General features: G+C 48.2%; 2 protein-coding genes across 3 annotated transcripts in view; one reads left to right on the top strand and one right to left on the bottom strand.

The window, feature by feature from the left end:
• The window catches only part of LOC119371800 (protein 4.1 homolog), a 72,179-nt gene extending 56,351 nt beyond the window's left edge, over positions 1 to 15,828 (top strand). For both annotated transcript variants that reach the window (XM_037642253.2, XM_037642252.2), the window contains exons 15-18: positions 3,552 to 3,725; positions 6,427 to 6,699; positions 11,828 to 12,026; positions 12,568 to 15,828. In XM_037642253.2, the coding sequence (XP_037498181.1) occupies positions 3,552 to 3,725; positions 6,427 to 6,699; positions 11,828 to 12,010 (630 nt within the window). In that variant the 3' untranslated portion in view covers positions 12,011 to 12,026; positions 12,568 to 15,828. The remainder of the gene's footprint in view (positions 1 to 3,551; positions 3,726 to 6,426; positions 6,700 to 11,827; positions 12,027 to 12,567) is intronic.
• Positions 15,798 to 22,887, bottom strand: LOC119371801 (replication stress response regulator SDE2). Its single transcript, XM_037642254.2, has 5 exons — positions 22,654 to 22,887; positions 22,267 to 22,496; positions 21,206 to 21,357; positions 20,172 to 20,285; positions 15,798 to 16,067 (listed from the first exon to the last, which is right to left on the bottom strand). The coding sequence occupies exons 1-5, from the start codon at positions 22,759 to 22,761 to the stop codon at positions 15,820 to 15,822; spliced, it is 852 nt and encodes a 283-aa protein (XP_037498182.1). The 5' UTR covers positions 22,762 to 22,887; the 3' UTR covers positions 15,798 to 15,819.
• Positions 22,888 to 23,368: the final 481 nt, after the last annotated feature.

The following is a 23,368-nucleotide window of genomic DNA, read 5'->3' as shown; positions in this document are numbered from 1 at the left end:
ACGCTAAGTTAGTGTTAGCGTTCGCGGCCCGCTATTTCCGTCACTTAACGGGAGCCCGCAAGCGGTTAGCGTACGACGCATGCGCAGTTGTGCGAAAAGCCAACGCAAAGCTTTGCGTACGCTATTCGAAAGCTTCCTGAGGGTTCGCCCTTCAGGGAGGGCAAATATTAATCGCAGCGCCCCTCCTTCCGATTAAGTCAAAGTATGGGCGGTATCGACTTTGCCCCCCCCCCCCCCATTCGTGCGCACGCCTATGGGGGTGGTCATACTGGCGCCTTCGTCGGTGGCCATACCGCTTTTGTTCTTTCCTGATGTTACGCGCGAAGGCGTCGCCGCAATCGCGTGCTCATTCATTGATTGTTCAAAGACGTACTGCTATGTGACTATACAATTATTGTGCAATCAGTTTTTATTGCGATAGCAATTATATGGACAGTCTCGAGGGGTTCTTGCCGTCGCCGTCATGTCCTTCCGGTATGAAGTCCGAATTGATAAGATCCTCCCGCGAATTGTATGTTCTACAGCGGGTAAAAGCACGCGAGCAGAGGCGACGTACGCGGCCGAAGCGAACGAGCCGGCCCATTGCCGTCGCTCGGAGGCTGCATGCGATAACATCACCCCGCTCGGAAGGCCTGCCGTCGAAGCAGACAGGAAACGCCCCGCCCGTTTTTAACAAGCCTTAAAAGACACGAAGACGCGAGGGAGGCGGGGGGGAGTGTCGCGCGAGGAGCAACTTTGAACTTTGCGCGGTCGCGATCACTGGCGCGCTCGCGCGCGCTATCTCGAAAGCCATCACAGCGGGGCGGGCGGCTCGTATACGCTTCTACGTACTGCGCTCTCAAAGCAACGTGACTATGCGGAGAACATGGCTCCCTGGAGCGGCCGTATTTTCTTACACCATCGTTTTATAGTTACGCGAGATCGGATACAAAACAGTTAGCTGCCAGCCTTACTTCGTGTAACACTACAATTTGTTGCTATCGCATTCATTACTTCGCCCTCGCGGTGAAACTGTGACTTTTTTTTTTATTATTTGAGAAGTGTGATGTTTTTTCTTTTCTTATTTTCAAATGTAAAGTGAACCTACTTGGAAAAACTTTTTTTAATCTATTTCATATGTTGTTACCAGGGTTATATAAATTGCGTGGTTTGTAAAAAGGTAGTGTAGTTCATACCTGGCAATAATCTGTTAAAAAAAGCTTTCTCCAAAGGCTCTTTGAATGTTATGTGTATTCTAAGCCGATTAAAATATGTGCTTGTTCCTCCAAGTTACAACAAATTTGTTTTTTCAAGCTCCAAAAACGACATAATAAATGCCGCTAACTGCTCCCAAACAAGGTTCTCCTGCTCCTAAATTGAAATTTTGCTGCTCCCAAAACTGCTCCCAAATCGATTTCAGCCGTCTCACCCCTGAACCCTCAAAGGGTTAAGATGATGATAGTTTTCTGCAATAGATTCACAAGGAACAATTTGCTAAACAGGTTCGCTCTGTGGGGTCTGAGCGATATAACCGCCGCCGCCCTCGGAACACACGGACACAGTTCATGCGGTCGGGCAACAAAACGTATACAGTGCAGACCACTTATAACGTAACCGCATATAGTGCAGGACCGGTTATAATGCGGTCTTTTTCGACTCCCGTTTACCCTCCCATAGAACCGCATGTATACGCATACCGCTTATTGTGCAGTCACCCAAGATGAAATACCGTTTATAATGCGGTTGCGGGAAAATATTTCTGACAAACGCGGTAGCGAGTGCGGTTCTCAAAGGAGGTACGCCGCTGGGGAGGGAGCGACGAGGTCGTTACGAAGGGCGAGGGCACGCACAGTGAACGAACGAGGGGCGGAGGGAGGAAAAAGACCGCGGCAGCGCTGTGCGGGCTCGCCGAGTGGGGAAGGATGGTGGTTCCCTAGGCGACGGAGTAGCCTTTGCACCGGCGGCGGCAAGGCTCCGCGGCCGCTTGCCGGCAGCGCGTTCCGCGTGGAACGTACGATCGCGTCCTCATCAAGTGTGCTTTAAAGTAAGTTTCCTGTCGGGAAAAGCGTCGTCGTTATCACACTTGCTACAGATATCGCGTTTGCTACCTCGTCCGTAAATTGAAAAGTTTTGCGGCTTCATGACGCGAGCTTTCTCCTTTTCTGCCAGTGCGCGGACTTAAACGAGCTTGGCGGGCTTTTGTCGCCGTTGATCTCCTGGCCGCGAACACTATAACTTCATATCACGCACGCTGTTCTTGGGTTAGTGCTTGAGTGCAATCTTTTCGACGTCCGACCTTCATGTTGTCTTGGTCAAACTTCCCGCGACAGCATGCCGAACCGCAGGCTAGGCCTAATCAGCGTTGGTTGCTTTTTGGTAGCGGTCGCGGGCGATAAAAGTTGCGGTTTGGTGCGGAATCAACGAAACTTTTTGCGATGGCTGCACTTGAAGGGAAGGGAATCATATCGTTAATGAAAACGAGGGCATGGCTAGCACAAGCAACTCACGAATGGTGGTTCCGAATTCGATTGCAATGTCTTGGACATCGCGTGCACGCCCATGAAATCGAACGATCGGTACCGCGCTCAGCACGTGAAATTTCGGTCGCGATTCGACATGGTTTCTGTGTAATGCGCATACCTCGAGGTGGCCTGAAACGTAGTCGGCGAATTTCCGCGATAGCACTTTGTTTTGTTTGCTTTTTTCCCCCGTGTTCATTTCGTTGGCAATGCGGGTCTTTGGCGGTTAATTTTTGAACATTCGGAGATTTAAGTGGTTGTAAGCACCCCAAATCGCATATGTCGATTATGGGACACGCGAGTCTACATGCTCAACACGTTTTGCGCAAGTGCAGCCTTTGAAGAAGGTTGTTTCGGTTATAGTGCGGTACCGCTTATAGTGCGGATATTCGCGACTCCGGCAACTTACGTTATAAGCGGTCTATACTGTACGTTTATTAAAACACTTCTTTACATATATGGCGAGCTCGCCGGCCGAATTAGTAAACACGTAACACGCTAACAATGAATACTGGGAAACAACACGCACACTCGAGACAATGTAAGACATACAATACAATATAACATAAGACATAGATAAGACATAAAATAAGACAACATAATACAATACAAATGCGAAGGCGGCGCCGCAGATGCACGACTCACCACGAGGGCCCGAGGGAAGCGAGCCGCGGTACCGTCCCCCACGGACCCCAGCGTGGCCGTCCATCCGCGCGCGCTGCCACACCCCAAAAATGAGACTCACTCCTGTTTCTATGCGCTGGCCTAAATGCGCCACCGCGCTAAACTCGGGTTACAGCCAGAGCATCCCTGACCTTGGACGAACGTCTCCGCTTACGCCAAGCACGTGCGTTCCAAACACAGCGGTCGCGCCCAAGTTACGGCAGTCGCCTTTACAGGCGTGATATAGCACCCCCACAGCTCTTAAAAAAATATTTGTGTAGGTTATATGCAAGAAAATAAGGTTAGTGTTTTGTGCAGGCATACGCTTTATCACCCTTGCTCTCCTTGGCGTTGCCTAAAGGGACTGTCAACTTTTTTTATTTTTCTCAGGACACCAGCAAGTCACGCATTCCAGGTCTGCCCAGCCAGCAGCCGTCGTGGAGCGGCGGTGCCGATGCCGGCAGCCGCGGTGCAGAGAAGTCTGGCATCAGACCGCCCGGCGCCACGTCTCCATTGCAGTCCAAACCTCCGATGGACTCTCGAAAGGCCACTTCACCCGATCAGGCACGAATAAACTTTTTCGACTCATTCACAGAAAAGAAATTCATTCCTTGTGGCCATTTTCACAAAGCTTAACAAAAGCTACCTGACTTATCATCGTAATCGTCATCAGCTTTTAGATAATGCGTTCCTTGGCCTCTTTGAGTTTTGCATGTTAATGGGGTGTGATGATTCCTGACCGAAAATACGGGCCGATCCCTGAAGCAGGCAGTCTAACAGAGCACTTCCCAAAGCCAAATGACTTCAATACTGCATTTACTCGCATAACAGTAGCATTCGTTACCGGTGACTAGTGGTTCCTACTTGTTAGCTAGTGTTGACTTTATATCCTGGTTGTCAAGTCAAACTGTAATTTGGGCCAGGACAGAACCCTGACTGAACCTGAACCTTAAAAGGTAGTATTGGTTTCGATAGAAAACATTTCAAAGTTTAAGCGACAACAGGTGTTGCAGTCCACATGGAAGGGCCGATTCAAATGGGGGTTCATCTAAGTGATTCTGGTGTGTGGGTTTTGTTGCCCGTACAACCGGTTTCCGCACAAAGAAACAAAGGAGGTTGCTTGTGAAAATGAATTACCCACTGTTGAGTTGGCATGTTTCACATTTATGCAGCCCATAAACTTGCTGTCTCGATGTAGATAAAACAATCGTTTCCCCAATCTCAACATAGTAATAATAATAATAGGTCCTTTATTTTTCATCAAGAAGATGAGGGAGGCCTGGAGAAAAAGCTGAGAAGCAGCTTGACTAGCTCCGGCCCCCGAATGTACACTTTGGCGCGTTTACAGCAAACTGTGCTGCGCATAATGAAGAATCAAAAAGAGAATTATACAGCCACAAGTTAATAAACAGTCTCGAATGGTGACGTCACTGATTTCAAAGTGCTTTTTCTTATTTTGGACACATTCGCTCAATGACATTACGAAAAATACAGTTTAAAATCTGCGACGTCATGTGCGGAAATTTCGGTGCGAAACTTAAACATGAAACTTTCACTTTGATTTGTTGCTCTATTAATAGACCTACAGTCGAACACGGATATATCGAACTCGAAGGGGATCGCGAATTAGTTCGATATATGAAAAATTCGATATAAAAAAAATACAGGTTGGAGACCTTACCAGGGGCGGACGATCACCTACAATTGGCGCATTCAAGAATGACAACTGATTCCGCGCACACAATGTAACAGAATGTTTTATTTGCGTGAAAGAAAATCACTTATCTTGGCCTGCTTCTTTGTCTTCGAAATGAAGTTGAAGACGCTGGCCTTGATCTTATCGCGGCTGTCCAGGTGCGACAGCCCGGTTCCCTACATGTCGCTGTAACAACGGCAAATCAAGCCGAACGCTGCCGCCACTTGAGCTGTCGGCCTGGGCATCCTAGGTCCCTGCAACTGCAGATACAATGTCCTCGTCAGTGAGGCTCGCAACAGCCTGAACATTGCAGTCCGCTTCCACGAAATCGTCCGCAGACACTTCGGGTGGTGCGGCAGCCGTGAAGAGGGACGACAACTCGCGAGACGCGTCGTCTATGCGCTCGTCGTCGCAGTCTTCACCGGTTTCCGCAAGTTCCGTCTTCACGTCGTGCCAGGCGCCCGTCATAATTTGAATGGCACCAAGCAGGTCAACCTTCAGCTCGGTGCCCATGCATAGAGTGCCTGTTCAAGAACCAGGCAGACTGCCTGTTCTACTTTCCCGTGGGCAGGAGCACGCACACGACAGGCTCCCGACGTTCGCTGCTCTGCCGCCTTTGCCTTGATACCTGCCTTGTTCTTCAACAAGGTGCTCAGCGTGCTCCGTGGTATCCCGATGTCATCCACCACCACCAAACTTTTTTCGCCCGCCTCAACACGCTGTATGGTTTTCAACTTAGTCGCAAAGTCAAGGTTCTTGCGCTTCTTGACGCTGGCCATTGCTTCACGAGAAGTCGAAAATTCAAGCAGTCCGCAGCGCTTTTTCACAGCTCACAGCACGCACGCAAAAGAGGAATGCGGTGGTATGCGACAACTATGGAAGTGGGCTCCGCCAACAAAGCGCTCGCGATCTGTCGCGATGGCGGCGAGGGCTACCCGGGCGCCCGGGCTACCTGTGAAGGCAGCAGCGATGTACGAAAGGCGCGAGCTGTGGCTGGCTGAGCAAAACTCACAAAACACCAACAAAAAAAAAAAAGAAAAGGCGAAAGAAGGAGGCCGCCGGCTACTTCGTTCCTGTTCTCCAAGCCGACGGTAACGTGGAGAAAGCATGAGAAAGAGAGAGAGAAAAAAAAGAAATAAGAAAGCCGTTCCGCAAGTTGGAGAATGCGCCCAACAGGAGTACAGTCTGACCCCTTTCGCCCTCCCGTTTTTCGAGCGTATCGGGTGTCGGTGGAGGCGCGGTGCCGCGAAGGTTGCGGGGCGCAGTGAGTGCCGATGCGCGCCTTCCAGCTCGCGCGGTGTTCGATATATTCGATGGCGGGTAAAAATACCGTTCGAGATTAACGTGCGAATTTCTATACTTTTACAGAGGATTTTCAAGGGGATAATTTACGAGTTCAATATAGCCGAAAATTCGATATATGTGGGTTCGATATATCCGTGTTCAACTGTATTACGGTGAAATGAACAACAATACAGATTGCAGAGTACAATTTATCAATCTAAACCGATCCATTGTTTTACTTTAGTGTTCCTTTAATTTTCTGGCCTTTGTGGCGCCCGCTTGCAGAGGGCCATTGTGAAGACGGAAGCGCTCAAGTACGACCCGGCGAGCGTGTCTGCGCTGCAAACGAGTAGCACTACAAGTGTGCCCGTAGTGTCGACCGAGACGAGGAAGGTTGCCTACCAGGTGGCCGAGGGGCCTGGGCCCGTGGGAGCGCATTTCGCTGCCACGACTGTGACCACCAGCGCCGTGCCGCCCCATGACATCGTGGAGCAAGAAGGCGAGGTGGTCAGCTCGCAAACTATCTCGAGCAAGACGCGCACCGTCGAGACTGTCACGGTACGGCGGTTTCACTTCGGTACTGTTGCTTTGGCACTGGTTGAACCCTCCGTACGACAAAATAAGGCTGTCACAGTCAATCCCCGATGTGTCCAGTCATTGAATGTAACGAAATAATTGTATCATGTCTCTAATATCGGCATGTACCCAATGCTGTAGAACCTCGTTATGACAAAGGAACACCTTTGTTATACGTGGTGTTCAAGACAAATGCTGTTCGATCATTGATTCTGACTGCATTTTGTGTGTGCCGAAACTATTGAAAAATTAAAGGGACAGACAACCGCTCAGAACTCGAATTGAGATAGCCCCACTAATAGAAAGATTGTATATCATATTGGCTAAAACGAGTCCTGTTTTTCTCATTAGATGTGGGTTTATATTTTTATTTCTTCACTAAGGTCACTTTTGGCGCCTCATGCGGCAAAAAAAGCAAAAGATGTACATGATCCCGATCGTGTGACCTGTTACTGGTGCACACAGTTAATGGTCTCGATATCAGTGTTGAAATACAGTACATTCTTTTTTCATTTCTAACTTAAAATGTGCCGATACACCTTCGTTTGTAGAGATCAGGACATTGGCGCCGCCTTCGCTTGACGTATGATCCGATGCTCATTAGCGGCAGCACGTGGCCTCCGCAGTTAGCTCTGGCAATGCACCGTTGCCGGAGCTAATCGCGGAGGCCATGGTCAGCATGAAAGTTAGCTGAGGGACTAGCCGCACCCGTAGTCGAGTTGGAGAAGTACCAGGAGCTCGTGGCTCGCGAGGTGGTAAAAGGATTTCACGTAACGCGTATTCGGAAAACTCATTCTTCTGGCTTTTTGTATTTAAAAATCAGTTGAAAATGTCAAAATGATGGTGGTTCACCACAGTTGCACTCACTCTTGTGAAAGTAGAACGTTGAGCGTAATGAGCAGTTTGCAAGGAGGGCTATCGGAGCTGCTATCACTTCTCAGCATTGCTGGAGGAGGGACTCGTACTATTTTAGTGGCTTCTCAGATCGAAAAATTCCGCTTACAAAATACCCACATGCTTTTGGAATCGACCGCTGCAGGTTTCATCGCTACTGGGGGAGGGGGGAACATTTCATTTCACCGTAAAGAACTGGGTCGAAAAAATGCAGTTGTCGGTCCTTTAAGTATAACTGTTTATGAATATAGAAATCTGTTCGAATAATGCATCTGTCTGGGCTTGTTACGCTTTTTTACATATGGTTTGAAACATTTTTATGAATTTGTGAAGTGCGGATGTTCAAGCATACGTCAAACAAATGTTTGCTTGAGCGTATGATGGAGGGGAATTTAAAATGGTTGATACCTACACTGTTACCGAGTCTGTGTGAAGGCAGCAACCTTAATGCGAGCCATGGACAGGTACTGGCGATGATTTTAAAGAAGTCATCAGCTGCGTTGTACCGCAATATAATAGAGGACACGGCTTTGCTCACACCCGCATGTGTAATCACTGCCTTGGAAATCCCTGACACGCTTGTAACAAACATGTTGGTGATGTCACTGATGTGACGGTCACATGTGTGCCAGTGCTTGTAGTTGCCAAGTGATGGTCGCGTGCACGTCGGTGGTAGTGATACTTTGGCAAGAGCAGTGACAGTGATGTTACTGATGTAATAGTCAGGATGTCAGTAATATTGGCACTTGTGCAGTGATGGTCACAGTCATCTCACTGATGTGAAAGTCACCATGACGTTCATAATGATATTGAGCGCAAACACTGAGCGAGTAATACTAGCACTTGTGCAGTGACGGTCACAGTCATCTCAAGTCACCATGACATTCATAATGGTACCGAGCGCAAACACTGAGCGCCAACTTGCCCAACTAGCAAGCTTCTTGAGTTATATCACTATGACATCACTGTCACTGATGGTCACATGCATGTCGTTGGTAGTGATACTTTGGCAAGTGACAGTCACTGTGATGTTGCTGGCGTAATCATCGGGATGTCACTAATATTATCACTTGTGAAGTGAGTGTCACATTCATGTCGCTGACATGAGTCACCGTAACGTCACTGTCACGTTATGGTCACGTGCATGTCAGTGGTGGTGATGCTTTGGTGAGTGACTGTCACAGCGATGTTGCTGACATAATCACCGGGATGCCAGTAATATTAGCATTTGTGAAATGAATGTCACATTCATGTCGTTGCCGTGAAAGTCACCATGACGTCACTGATGTGAACTCAGTGCTTGTGAAGCCACTGAACATTCATGCTAATGCTGGTGACGTGACGGTAACAAGTGAGTGACTCCACACTAGAGGACTGCGCGGGCCCGGGCTGACCCGAAAACCCAGGCTCGGCCTGCGGACCAGGCCCGCACGGGTCCGAAGCGTTTTTCGGCGGGCCCGGGCTGGGCCCGGGCTTGAGGCTGCGGGCCGGGCCGGACTCGGACCCGCTCATTAAAAGGCGTAAGTCGGGCCTTCGAGCACACGCGAACGTTATGCATTGCATGGTCTAAGGTATACTGTGCCAAGCTGAAGTGACACGTGCAAAGAGCTGGCTCTTAGTAAAGCTTAGGAATAAAAATAGAAAAACAGTTGAAGTGCTATTTTTTTTCACCAGTATAGATATAGATTGTCACTGTATATTTTCACTAACATTTCGTCTGCTGGACCAGACGTTGTCAAAGTAACAAGTACATCGTGGTGGGTTTCCTTATAGACACGCCAGATCACGTATATATATATATATATATATATATATATATATATATATATATATATATATATATATATATATATATATATACAGTAAAATCTCATTAATTCGACCCCCGTTAATTCGGAATTTCGGTTAATTCGGACGCGGCGTCTGGTCCCGTCCAAAATGTGCATTGTTCTATGGCTGAGAACTCTCATTAATTCGGACAGATTCGACCGCGCTTCGGTTAATTCGAACTCCCGACCGAGGTCGGGTCGAGACGGGGAAGCACCAGCGGATACCGCCACGGCCGCGGTTCGGATATAATTCGGATTCGCAGCCGAAATTGACGGCGCATCTAACAACTTCGAGATCGGATCATGGCCTCCGAGATTTAAAACGAGGTAACGAGATCGGATTATGGCCTCCGAGATTTAAAACGAGCTTTGCATCTCGGAGGCACATACACAATGAAAGGCAGTGCATCGCTACTGCCATCAGCAGCAGGCAACATGGCGACGGTCCGTCCGCGTTATCAACGCGATCAGCCAGCCACGAGGGGCTTTAAGGGGTATTCAGACGGGGGAGAAATGCTCGGGGGGTAAAGGCGGAGCCTAGTGACGTCAGCTCGCGAGGAGAAGTCTCCACAAATGCCCCCCACTCACACGGACGAGGCAAACGGAGGGGGAGACCAGTGTTACTAGACTACTCTGGTGGCTTGCACCACCCGTTTGACGAGCTGCAGACGACTATCCAGCTGCAGACTGGACACCCACTGCCGCTCTCTGCAGGAGCAAGTGCAACAATGTGGCCAAACAAGAGCCCGAAATTCCGCCACATCCACCACCGCATGGGGATCGTTTGTCCTTTCGGGGAAAACGTCCCCGTCTCCTCCGAGGAGGCGCGGGGGGGTCACGCCCACTAGTTAATCCGTGACGTCGCGGTCACGTGATACGCAACCCCCCCGTCTCCCCCGAGCATTCCTCCCCCGTCTGAATACCCCTTTAGCCACGAGTGGTGGATGATAAGTACAGTGTAATGATAAGAATAGCATAGAATATGGCATAAGGCATCGTTCCGCGATAGCACCCCTGGTGTTTCGCAATGTGCGCGGTGAAGCGTTGTGCAGGCCTGGCGTTCCGGACTTTCCGCACGCCTTTCTACGTACGAGCCGTGCAACATTTATCAACACTGACGAGACAGCGCTGTTCTTTAAGGCTCTGCCTGAGAAGGCGATCGTGTTTAAGGGGGACCCGTGCGTCGGCGGGAAACGGAGTAGAGAGCGGGTGACGGTTCTTCTGGCTACGAACATGACCGGCACAGAGTAGCTGCCGCTGCTGGTGATCGGAAAGGCTGCGAAGCCAAGATGTTTTAAGAACATTAAGCAGCTGCCTGTCGACTACCGCTTTAATAGAAAGGCTTGGATGACGGCCGAAATATTTCAAGCCTGGCTGCGTCAGCTAGACCGCCGCTTTGCGGCACAGTGTGCGCGGACAGCCACCTTCAGGAACTTAGCAAAATTGTGATTTCCTTGCACGTTGCCTCCGCGAAGCAAACCGCGATCGCCGACTTCTTTAAGAAATAAAAGTCTGGTGGTGGCGGAAACATTTTTCTAGTGTTTTGATCGTACTCGCGATAATTCGAACCCTCGGTTAATTCGGACATTCTCTCTGGTCCCGTGAAGTCCGAATTAACGGGGTTTTACTGTATATATTAACAGCACTAACAATGGGCCAGATCACGGTTGTTCCCATGGGAGGAAAAAAGATTTCGGTCTTTTATTTGAGGTTGACACATACGGTACATTTCATTTATATTCCTTGGTATTACGTGCCAAAACCATGATATGATTATGAGGCACGCTGTAGTGGCACCAGATCAATTTCGACCACCTCGAGTTCTCTAACGTGCACCTAAAGATTAGTATATACACGGGTGTTCTTACATTTCGCCGCCATCAAATTGCGGCCGCCGTGGCCGCGGGATTTGCACCCGCGTCCTAGGACTTAACAGCGAAACAGCTTAACCGCTGAGCTACCACTGCGGGCAAAGCAACATTTCGATGCATGTACACACCGGATTTTCCGTCCGATCGCGCGCTAGAAAGCGCACGGCATCATTAATAATCATCATCAACAACTAATATCCTTTAGTGGGCCCGGGTCGGGCCCGGTCATGAACAAGTGCGCCCAGGATTAGTTTAGTAACGAACGCCCGGGCCCGGGCTCGGGCTGGGTACGGTCAAGTACGCCCGGACCCGGGCCGGGCCCGGGCTTGGATCCACGGGCCCGGGCTGGGCATGGGCTTCATAATGTGGGCCCGGGCTGTAAAATTCGGCTCGTGTAGTGCTCTACTCTACACCAGCTATGATGGCCGGGCTAAGGTGCTATGTTGACGGGACCGTGACGCACGGTGTGGAAGAGCGAGACACACACTGCTAATGGTGCCTTTGTCGTCCTTGCAGTATAAGATGGAGCGTGACGGAGTGGTCGAGACACGGGTGGAACAGAAGATCACCATCCAGAGCGATGGTGACCCCATTGACCACGACCGTGCACTGGCACAGGCCATCCAGGAGGCGACCATGATGAACCCCGACATGACCGTGGAGAAGATTGAGATACAACAGCAGTCGCAGGCCAAATGAGGCAGCAGCATACTGGGTGAGGCACCTGCGTTTGCTTGCAGGGATGTCGACTTCACCGAGTGCTCTTTCATGCGGATGAGCCACATGAAATGATTCACTAGGTTCTATGGTGGGCTGTTGCATCAGCCTGCCCACTGATAGCACCTCCTCAGTGTTGACCGCGAGCGCAGAGTTTAGAACGAAGTAATGACCACAGTGGAGTAATTTTGCCTCCCCTACTTACTTTTGTTATCTAATTGTGAAGATTTTCCATGATCTACAGAGTGCACCGTAGTGGTTCTATAAGTTCATAAGTTGAACACTATTGTTGCTGTAATTAAGGTACCGCATACCAGAACCTCATTTTATTTGGTGCAATCTGTGCACCATAACTACTCCTCAGCCGTTAAAATTGCTAGCCTTGGCCAGCTACATGTGATTTGAGATTTTGCGTGTGGGCTCTCCACATCTAAAAATGAGAGACAGTGTATTGTGCAAACAAGTTGTTTGCAATTGGGCTTTTTTTCTTGATGAACGAATGTCCTCAGCCCCTGATCCCTTCCTTTCTCACGACGCAGCACTGCGGGACAGACCGCCAGGGCCGAGCCACCGGTGCTTGCACAGTCCACTGCCCGGCACGCCGGGAGCGTGTCGCCGCGGATGTGCACTCGGCTGCTGCCTCCTCTCTTCCTCCGCGATGCCACGGACAGTGTACAGAAGACAGCTTCCATTTCCACGCGCTCTTTTAATCTCCCATTTTAGTTTTTAGCCCAAACACTGTGACGTTTATATTATTCGGTGCCTGCTTTTACAAATGGCAGCAGTGCCGAGTGCATGATGCAAAGCAAAAAAAAAATTGCTTGGAGTGCGTGCGCACACTGTAACTGACAGAAGAAAAAAAGACAACATTCCGTTTAAGCCGGCAGGAGCAGCACGCAGGATGTTCTACGTGGAAAGCTATGTGCTTGTCCACAAAAGTCGTCGAATAAGCAACGAAGAAGAAACGACGCGATCCTGCCCTTCTACCTGTACGGCCTGATTTACAAAGCTGTCAAACGCTTTTTCTAATTGCCGGAGTGACTCCGCAATGCTGGAGTGACTCTGTGACACCAGAGTCAAATCGCTGGAGTGACGCCGGAGTGACTTTCTGTGACACCAGAGTCATATTGTCAGAGTGACTCGGTGACACTGGAGTGATTCCGTGACACTGGAACGAAGTTGTTCGAGTCCTATTGCCAAAATGACTCCGTCACACCAGAGTGATTTCGGGACAGGAGAGTCAAGTCGCTGGAGTCACTTTGTCAGATCACAGCATTCGTCACAGTACAGCATATCCTTGATGTTGTAATTATTATTTTTTCAAAAGTGAGTCGCTGGCAATATTAAAAGCATTGACGCGCGATTATTCAGGAGAAACTATCGAGAAAATGCATTGTCGTGGCGTACGCCGATGCCATGACGGAGCCTTTGACAGCACTGCGAATCAGGCTTAACAGTTCCTTTTCAGTAGGCTGCTTCGCAGCCACAACATTATTCAGCCTCATGTTCAAAGCTTTTGAGGCACCGGAGGACTATCTATGAAGTCTGCGCGCCAAAGCTTGCACTTCGTCGCACCTCTTGTTGGTAAAAGTGGGCGAGGCAGCTCCGTTGGACATTTTGAGCTGGTACTACAGGAAAGAATGTCGTATAGTATATGGAGTTGTTGGCCATGCTGAACACAGGCCTGGGGGGGCCACTGGTTTGTGAAGTTTGGCGCTGACACTGATTAAGTCGAATTCATTCCGTTTTTTTTTAATTCATCTGCGGTTCAACGGCGGCATCGGCATACTGTACGTGATCGTTCGTCATGTGTGCCGCTGTGTTTTTAGGCTTGGACAGAACGCATTGCGTTGTTCAGCGATTGTTGACGAGGAAAGGCTCCCTTTTGTTTTTTTAAAGGTACATTTTACTCATATGTGCATTTACTTTCTTTACGCCTTTTGAGAGATGGGTGGTGTTGTGCGACAAGTGGTGGGTTTATTTTTCTTGCAGCTATTTGCTTGGCCTTTCTATAAAGACGTGACATTGTGTAACATCTACAGGCATGTGCGGCGGTGTACGATTGTCTTCCTGTGATGAAATGTAGGTGTACATTTCTCTTCCCCACGTGCCGACGCTGCGGACTACCGAGAGATACGTTGTGTGATATTCTACATCGTTCGCAGCAACTGATGTGCTTCTTAAAGTTTACCTGCCCACGGAGACTCGAAATTACGTGCCGATACCCTTTAAGACTTACTCAGAATAACGGTGCTAAGGTGCACATCTTGGCATTGGGACGAGTTCTCTTGAATTGCTGAAATCTTGATTTGCATTATTAGAGAATCATTTTACGGGCACAAGGCCGTCAGTGTGCGCTGATTGGCTCTGTCTAGCCTTTCACTGGCAGCTATGAGATGCAAGTGCTATGACCACATTTGGAAGTCTGCTCACCTGATAACACGCAAACCAGTGTGTCAAATCCACCCATAAGGATCGCTATCCGAACCAATTATTTTGTGAGGGCACTAACTTTTGTCATGCCAGTGCCCAGCTATAAACAGCAGCTACAATATGCAAAGGTAATCGTGTCTAAAATTACGCCCAACTAAAAATGTGAGGGTGTTTTCACCGGATCCACAAATGCAGATGTGTATTGTCGCATCGAACAGTGCGTGGCGTCACTGCCACCAACGAATTCAAAATATTGACCGTGTGCGGTTTCCGTTACCGCTATTTCAACGTTTTACAGCAATGATGCGATTGTATTGTATCGATAAATGGAGTACCGTCATGTTTTGAAAATATTCCAAGGGTATTCACTATCTGCCATGGCGTATGAAAATGCCTGTTTGCGTTTCAGATCAAATTGGACTCGCAAGCTAACAAACTGCCACACGGCATAAGTATGCCAAAGAAATTGTCTGTCAAAATAAACGACATATCCGGGGCTTGTAACTTAAATCACAGTCTCCTCTCACCAAGCTTGGTGTTTCTGCACTGTTCATATCATTTCGTTCGCGCATGCCGAGCACTCGTGTATTTGCGGCAGATTTACGTTTCCTCTTTTGGCCATTTTGTTATTGTTCGATGTATACAACAGCTCTGGCTGTTTTGTGCACTGATACACAAGTGCATTTGCTCATGTTTAAGTGCTGACAGGAGGCCGTCAGTGAAGTATCTATAGCATGTAATGCCGTGAGCACAGAACAAGAAGCACTTAGGAGCAACAAACTTATTGCATTGGCCTCGGCGGAGCTGATTGTTCTCTCGTCGGCCGATGGGCAGAGTCCGTAGAATCGCTAAACGTCATCTGGTGGTGCAGAACGAGTGTAAATTGGTTGCCGTGGCAACGACGGCTCCTACCACCCGGTGACAGACGGGCAGCTAATAGCTCGGCAAGCAGACCTCTTCTTTACTTCCTTCATATAATTGCAAAGCGACCGATTGCAAAGCAACGCACACAGCGTGGAATGTTGGCGTGCTTTGGTTGACAGGATTTAACCACCAGGTGGCGTTAGCACGTAAAGAGCTCCAAGCTGTTCCAGAATTTTAAACCGGTGTTATCCAGCTGCACCTGAGTTCTCCTAAATGTTCTTGCACTGTGGCCATGAGTGAGTACAAAGTTTGACGGCAGCGACGGATAAACGATGCCCGCGTTGGGGCACGGAAACGGTACGTCTGTCCATTGGCCCCCCACGACGCTGGAAGGCGGGCTGCACAGACTGTGTGTGTGTACCTCTCTCTCCTGGCGTGTATGCAGTAGTCAAGAAGGGAGAGAGACTCCAGGAAGAGAACAATAAAGGCAAGCTTTATTTGTCCGTGTCTGGTGGCTGTGGTTCTTCGGCGCGGGATGTCTCGGTCGTGGTGGCAGGGCGCTCGGTGCCTCCGATGTCGTCCGGTTTCCTCGGGAGACTGTTCTCGCTGTCCCCGGACGACTCTGTCTCCGTGGTGGTGGCTTCGGGTTCGACTGTTGGAGTATCCCGTTCACCCGAGCTATCCGTTCTCGCAGATGCGTCTTGATCTTGATCTTCACGGGCAGAGCTGGAGTCATCATCATCTGCGAATTTACGACATCAAAGTCAAAAGCTTTTCCATGGCATGCACGCGGGTTGCAAATCCCCACGCCAGCATTTTCTTTATCTTGAGTTGTGAGATGCACACACCGGTTACATATACAGTTCTCGCGAAATAAAATGCGAATTCAGAACTATAAACGACAACTTTTATGCGCTATTGCTTGAGATAACCACATGTTGTAGCTGATCAATCCGGCACCTAAAGGTGATGTTGGCTCTGACGTAAGCGTACGAGCCAATAATACACTAAAACCTCATTATAACACAGTCACATCTGCCAGGAAAATAACTTCGTTATATCCGAAAGTTCGTTATAAACGTTTTTTGTAACACTGTACCTATGACAAGACTATTCTTCAATTACTTCGTTATAACCGATAATTCGTTATATCCGAGATCGTTATATCAAGGTTTGAGTGTACACCGATTCGATACAAGCTGAAGACTGAAACAAAAGCAATGTGCATTACCACAGCCGGGCTAGAGGGGAGACATGACGCTCGCGCAAATACGGCCTGTGCTTCCCTCCAGAGAATAATGGGCTGCGTTCTTGACAAGTGCAGAGTGGCCAGGATTGGGTAACAGCGCCACAAACTAGTGGTGAAAGCGCAGGCCGTATGAAGGAACGCATGCATCTCTCCTCTAGCGCGGCCGTAACATTACTTAACCCTTAATCGTCATGTTTCATTCCACAAGCACAGTACCTTTGCGAATGAACAGTGTGCCAACACACAACTTCGACTGCAGTAAACACATGTACCACAACACGGAAGACACCAATTGCAGCAAAATTTGGCAGCGATTGGGGTACATGAATGGGCAGCAAATATTGAAATTTGTATTCCACTACACTGCATTTTTGAAACTAGAAAAGTGACCACGCTATTATTTGGCACATGCATGAATGCTGTAACCTGCCAACCAACTTGTACATGTTAAGGGAAAAAGAAATTGCAACAGCTTCAAAACTAACCAGTTACAGTTGCTAATTATTGCCACGAGAAAGTAACCGTGGAATTACTGAAAAGTAATCAACTACCTCTACATTACTTTGCTCCCAGCTTATATTTACGTTGTGCAAATACAGTAAATACTAATGCTTAACTTTGCTATTGTTCTGCATCATCTGGAACCCTTGACACCTTGCTTATCATCACCGAAAACTGCTTTTAAAAATATTTTCGCTCGTCTACTCTAATTCCTCTTCGAAAGACATCAGCCTCGTCGCTGAAAACTCGCTCAGTGTGTGCACTGGAGAAAAGGGTGGTTTTGTGACGTATACGAGCACAACATTGCTACATTGTCACAATAGCTTTTGTCTTCGTCCTTTATCAAGTAGTGCCGTATCTTTGCTACATGCTGCTTAGAACAGGTGCTCTCTTTAGGGCCAATGAAGAGGTGACGTGGTTGTTCGCTATTGAGCCATAATAGCACCGGTTCAAGTGCCTGCAGCCAACATCTGGCGAAGCGTTAAGATGATGAAACAGGCGCCGAGTGCTCGGACTTTGATTGGTTTATGAGGCGTAAACACCCTCCAGTGCGTAACCAAATAAGACGCTCAGGGGAACGTGGAGGTCTTGTAAGTGCTGAAAAATCATTCAACAGGGAATGTCACTGGAGCCAGCGTGTCGGAACGAAATGTTTTTCATTCTGGTTTTAGTTTCGTTCCAGCACAAAAAAGTTCTCTTCTGTTTTTGTTGTGGAATGAAAAGATGTTCCATGACGGTTCGTAAGTTCTTATTTGTGCACAAAAAATTTGATATGAAAGTAACAAAACAAAGCATTTATTTTTCCTTTTAAGTGAATTATGAATTCTTTCGAGCGGGCTGAATGCTTTGCGTCAAGGGGGTAAGCATTATCTCGGAAGCAGCACGCCATCTAGTGATGTGCAAGACCACTGTTCTGATAAAACAAACGAGCGCCGAGAATGCCCCCTACGTGCTGGCCTGTGTGGCTGGCACTCCAAGGACCACTTACGTTATTATATACAGCCCCATTTGCCGCTTTTTTTGTTCTTCCCAAAATTTCAACACATCTTTAATTTAGAATCTCTGCCTGAGCTACGCATTAATGCTCACCTTGCGTGACCTCGGTTCTGGATTGCCAAACTTTCCCTTAAACTGACAGCAGACAAAAATATTTCAGTTTCACTCCGAAACCAAATAATTACGTTTTGGTTAGGTTTTCGTTAGGGGTAAGCTAATATTCGAAATTTCGAATATTTTTCGAATAGTGTTTGCTATTCGATTCGATTCGCACTGAAATTTTACTATTCGAACTATTCGAACTTCCCAAAGACAAATGCAGTCAATGTCCGGTTGAAAGTGACCCCTTCAGATTTTTAATATGCTTCACCTCATTACACTCTCGTATTGCGGCAAAGCTGCCTTTCAAGCTCCGTTACGGTCGAACTTAGCCAACAGACAAAGTCGGGTTGGAAGTGGTCCCTAGATTTTCAATATGCTTCACCTCATCACCCCCCGTATTGCGGCAAAGCTGCCTTTCAAGCTCCGTTACGGTTGAACTTAGCCAAGAGACAAAGTCGGGTTGGAAGTGGTCCCTAGATTTTCAATATGCTTCACCTCATCACCCCCCGTATTGCGGCAAAGCTGCCTTTCAAGCTCCGTTACGGTCGAACTGAGGCAAGAGACAGTCAACGTCTGATTAAAAGTGGTCCCTAGATTTTCAATATGCTTCACCTCCTCACACCCCCGTATTGCGGCAAAGCTGCCTTTCAAGGTCAGTTACGGTTGAACTTAGCCAAGAGACAGTCAACGTCCGTTTGGAAGTGGTCTCTAGATTTTCAATATGCTTCACCTCATCACACCCCGGTATTGCGGCAAAGCTGCCTTTCAAGCTCAGCTACGGTCGCAAATGTATTAACTCAAGAAAACGCTGGTTCCAATATGGAGGTGAAAGATGTGGCAGAGTTGGGGGCTCAATTAATGCTGTTTTGGACCTGAAATTTGGGCAGGAAATCCGAAAAGTCGGACGCCGAAGCTTTTTAGCATCCAAAATTTCAGATGTTCTTATATATTGACGTCTACGAGGCAGATTTGGAACTCCGGACTTGAAGGGAGCACACCCTTGTCTGCCACATCAGTTGGCCTTCCACAGAAGTTGAAAGAGAAGGAGTGGCTGAGGAAATGGCATCTCTGCCTATCACGTGTAAAGTGTTGTCATCAACACTTTGGTTGCACCAAATCATGTACATAACTACAATTCGGCCTCTACATTGCCTCATTCTTGATAAGAAAGACAACTATGAAATATGACCCACCAGCGCTTCATCAACCTAGCGAAAAGAACACTTTCATGTTGCTATCTCACAAGAACATACTTGGGGATTCTCTGCAACTTTTTCTGTAATTTCACTTCGAATTATTCGAAAAATGTTTGAGAAATATTCGAAAATTATTCGAAATTATTCGATTCGATTCGCACTCAATTTTTATTATTCGAATTCGCTTCGCACCCAAAATTTTGCTATTCGCACAGCTCTAGTTTTTGTTCCATTCCAAGATATCGTTCTTTTTTTGTTTTTCGTTACCGTTCCGACACACTGACTGGAGCCAACGTTTCGGCAGGTGGACTTGTCAGACAAGAAGGGTGTCGACTTGGGCTTGTTGGTTTGTCATCCTCGTAAACTGCTGCGCGTGAAAGACGTAGACAGGGAACACAAAAAGACACACACGGAGCGCACGATGGACTTGTCAGACAAGTCCACTTGCAGTAACGTTGGCTCCAGCGACACTTCCTGTTCAAACATTTTTATCACCTACTTTACATAGACACAGGAGATCTGCATAAGTGGGCTTGAAACAGTGCCTTCGCTCTTGAGCTCTGCTGCTGCTTCGCATCCACGCACTTGCACAAAGTCGGGAAAAGGTTATTGGAGAAGGTGCAGGAGAATCGTAAACCACCACTGCACCTGCTGAAACAAAATGTAGTGGTTCGAAAGACGTTATCACAGCTGCATCGCTGAAATGAGTGATTGGTTGCAGCATCTCGTGAACTGGTTTCAGAAGGTGCAAGCGAATCGAATGAACCCGAGGTGATGCCTGTCAAAAGAAAAGAAAACTCACCGGAAGACTCGTCGCTAGGCACATCTGGCAACCACAGGGCAGGTGCGGGTCGTTTTCTCGAGCTGCATTCCCCGCTGGTGGATGCCGCTGGTCGCTTAATGCCTGCAGACAGCCCTGCACGAATGCCAGTTTCACCATTTTAGCACACTGCACGTGCACTGCGGAGCGCTTAAAGAAAGACTGGTTGACAACTCCACTACTGCACCAAGGCCGATTGATTGAAGGCGATATTGGAAGACATGTTATTCCTGGCGCAATGCTTTAAACATGAAAGGACAGAGAAGAGACAGAGGAGCACCGTTTCTTCATGTCCTTTCTAAAATCTCACTAGAGGGTTAATGTTCCTACAAAATTAAAGCACATAAAGACATGCTGGCTTGTTGTTTGCAGTTTGCCCGTACAACTATAACTGCTACACCCTATAAACTTTGTTTTGTTACTCTAGAGCTCTTGCGTCCTCTCTATGTGGTTGCTAAGCGGTAAATGTCTAAGCCTAGCTACATTGGTCCAATATCACTACAGCTTGCACTACCTTACCCTACCTTTGCGATATCGCAACGGTGGTGCAAGTGATGGGACACCATGACCTCACAACAGCCTAAATATAAGCACAAGGGCACTTTTGCATCTTGCCCCCATCAAAATGTGCCCACTGTTGCCGGATATCCAACGCCTGTCCTGGTGCTTAGCAGCACAGCACCATAGCCGCTAAGCCACCACAATGGGCACGCTAGAAATAATTAAGTTGTGCGACTGGTTGTCCTTCACTGATTTTCGCTGTAGTTTAGTCGGCCCCAGAATAGAGCATGGACAGTGTTCTGCCTTCCATCGCTAGCATGAGCATAGCATGCCAGTTGACTAGCACTCCCACTGAGGGGCTGTGTAAATTGGAAGGGCTGACTGCAAGTGCACAGCCGGAACACTACTGGAGCTGCCACATCCATCACATACTTGTTAATTCGTTATCTACATTCAGACTACACATTAACGTCGCTGGTATCGCAAGGGAATCTCTACAAGGCAGAGGCCCATACCCTGTGCAACAGCGTCTTGGATGCGTTCTGGTATCTGTTCACGGATGCGCTCATACTCTGGGTCCTCTAAATGGTGCTCCGGTTCACGGTACTCCTTCCGCTGTTTGCGTTGATTTTCCCGCTCGGCTTGCTTTGCCACCCAGCGCTTCAAGCTGAAATAAGAGTACACGTATAAGTGCTAGCCGTGTGTCAACATTTCCATGCACTTGGTCAGCTACAGCTGTAAAGAATGCTACAGTGGTTGCTCAACACAAGCTCAAGTTCCTTTTTCCATCGCAATGTTCACAGATAGTACATGCAATGTAGCACTTAGTGCATTAAAACAGGGCTCGATTTGAACAGAATGCACGCATGTTGTAGCAACACTGGCAAGAAGAAGTAAAACGAGATCTATTTAAACGGCCGTATGGATTGTATGGCAAGATTGTGTTGACTAGCATTTTCAATCCTCGTTTTGGGTGCAGTACTTGCAGCGCGGTTGAAGGAGGGTGCCCGCAATGGGTAAGATTGAAGGCTTTGTGTGTTTGGAAGTAACAGCACTGGGGTGATCGATATACACCGGCTTTTGCAATAAAGCAAAACCCCCTAAAAATACCCGAAACGGTAAACCCAAAAACATCTCGAAAGACTCACAGGGTCCCTTATGCATTCACCTAAGATGGCTCGAAGGCGAGCGCCATCTTATTTTTCTTATCAGTCAATGTATTAATCCCCTCCTGCCCCCCTCTGAAAGCTTTCTGCACGTCACCTGGTTTTGCACTGCATCCGTAATCGGCCCACCTTTGACGATGTCATGTGATGACGCCATCGCGTGACGTCACAAATTTTGGCATCTGTGACGTTATTATGACGTCATATGGTGGCGTCATCGCGTGCTAATTTTTTGCATCACTCGTGTTGACGCCGACGACGGTCAATTTACATCTAAGGCTTTCGCCTTAATAATCATTCGTACTGCAGTACAGGTGACTGCGTAAACACCGAGTGACATGTCAATTACGACTACCTTTGAAGTTCAAGACGTGGGAAAGCGTTGTAACAAACCACGTATGCATACTTACCGAGCTTCGTGGTTGATGTCCCGCAGTCTCCTTCCACTGAGATCTCGGCAGGCTTCGCGGTTTGTAGTCTTCTCTATCTGAGCACCGATGGCCCTCAACATAGAGCCGAAGCCGCCTTTGCCTCCGGGGAGCCCCGTAACGGCGCACGTCAGCCACTGGCCGTCAGTCACCAAGACCTCGAGTAGTCGTCGACCGCCACAGGACAGGGCCAGCAACTCTTCGGGTATTCCCTGTCGCAGAGAAACTCGAGATTAACCACGAACTGCGCCGAAACACACGAGTGCTTCAGGGGCTTTTCAGTTACGCTAAACTGTCAGCCGAATGCGAACCACGTAATCTATTTCGTTAAAACAGTGATCTAGAAGGCGAATGAGAAACGTCACCCACCTCATGTCGAGAAACTTCTCGGAGTATTTCCTCTGCGGGCACGCCGAGGCCGTCGCATTCGACGCACATCGTTTTGCGCGACAGCGGTAAACGCACAAGGACAGGCATCTTGATTAGGTGAAAATAGAGTGTGTGATGAACTAGCACCGCACACACTGAACAGTAGGCACAACCGAAAACGCCAGAACCAATCTGACACCACTACTATCCACCATACCACTACTCCACTACTCCGGCTTGGCCCGTATTCTCAAACGATCGCAAAAGGCGATAGTATGATAGTATCGCGTTTGGTGACGTAGAATTTGATGCGTTCAATAAGTAAAAAAAAGACTTGCCTGTGACGTCATTGTTGCAACTGGCCGTTGGTAGTACGAATGTCTCACAACACGGGAGTGAGCGCACTGTACGAGCGCAGAGCAACCCGAGTACGGCGTTTTCGAGCGTGTGCTGCTGCTTCTACGCAGTGGCCAGGCTTGGCCGGCTTGACTGTGGCTACTTGACGTATAAGACGTGTTGAAAGTGCTTTCAACGTTTTTTGTTTGATTATTTAATGCACAGTATAATATTTAAAGAATTCAACTTTGCGTGAAACGTATTTTCGTTGAGAGTTTAACACGGCGTGCTCGGAGAGTTCAGCTGTAGCGTGCAGCCGCAGCGACATCGTCTCAAGATCTCAACATGTTGCCGTTGTTGCCGTATTCTGTGATGTTGC

Source organism: Rhipicephalus sanguineus, chromosome 10 (assembly GCF_013339695.2).
Source record: "Rhipicephalus sanguineus isolate Rsan-2018 chromosome 10, BIME_Rsan_1.4, whole genome shotgun sequence".
Lineage (NCBI taxonomy): Eukaryota > Metazoa > Arthropoda > Arachnida > Ixodida > Ixodidae > Rhipicephalus > Rhipicephalus sanguineus.
The sequence above is the reverse complement of the archived record's forward strand: the minus strand, read 5'-3'. Positions and strand labels throughout refer to the sequence as shown.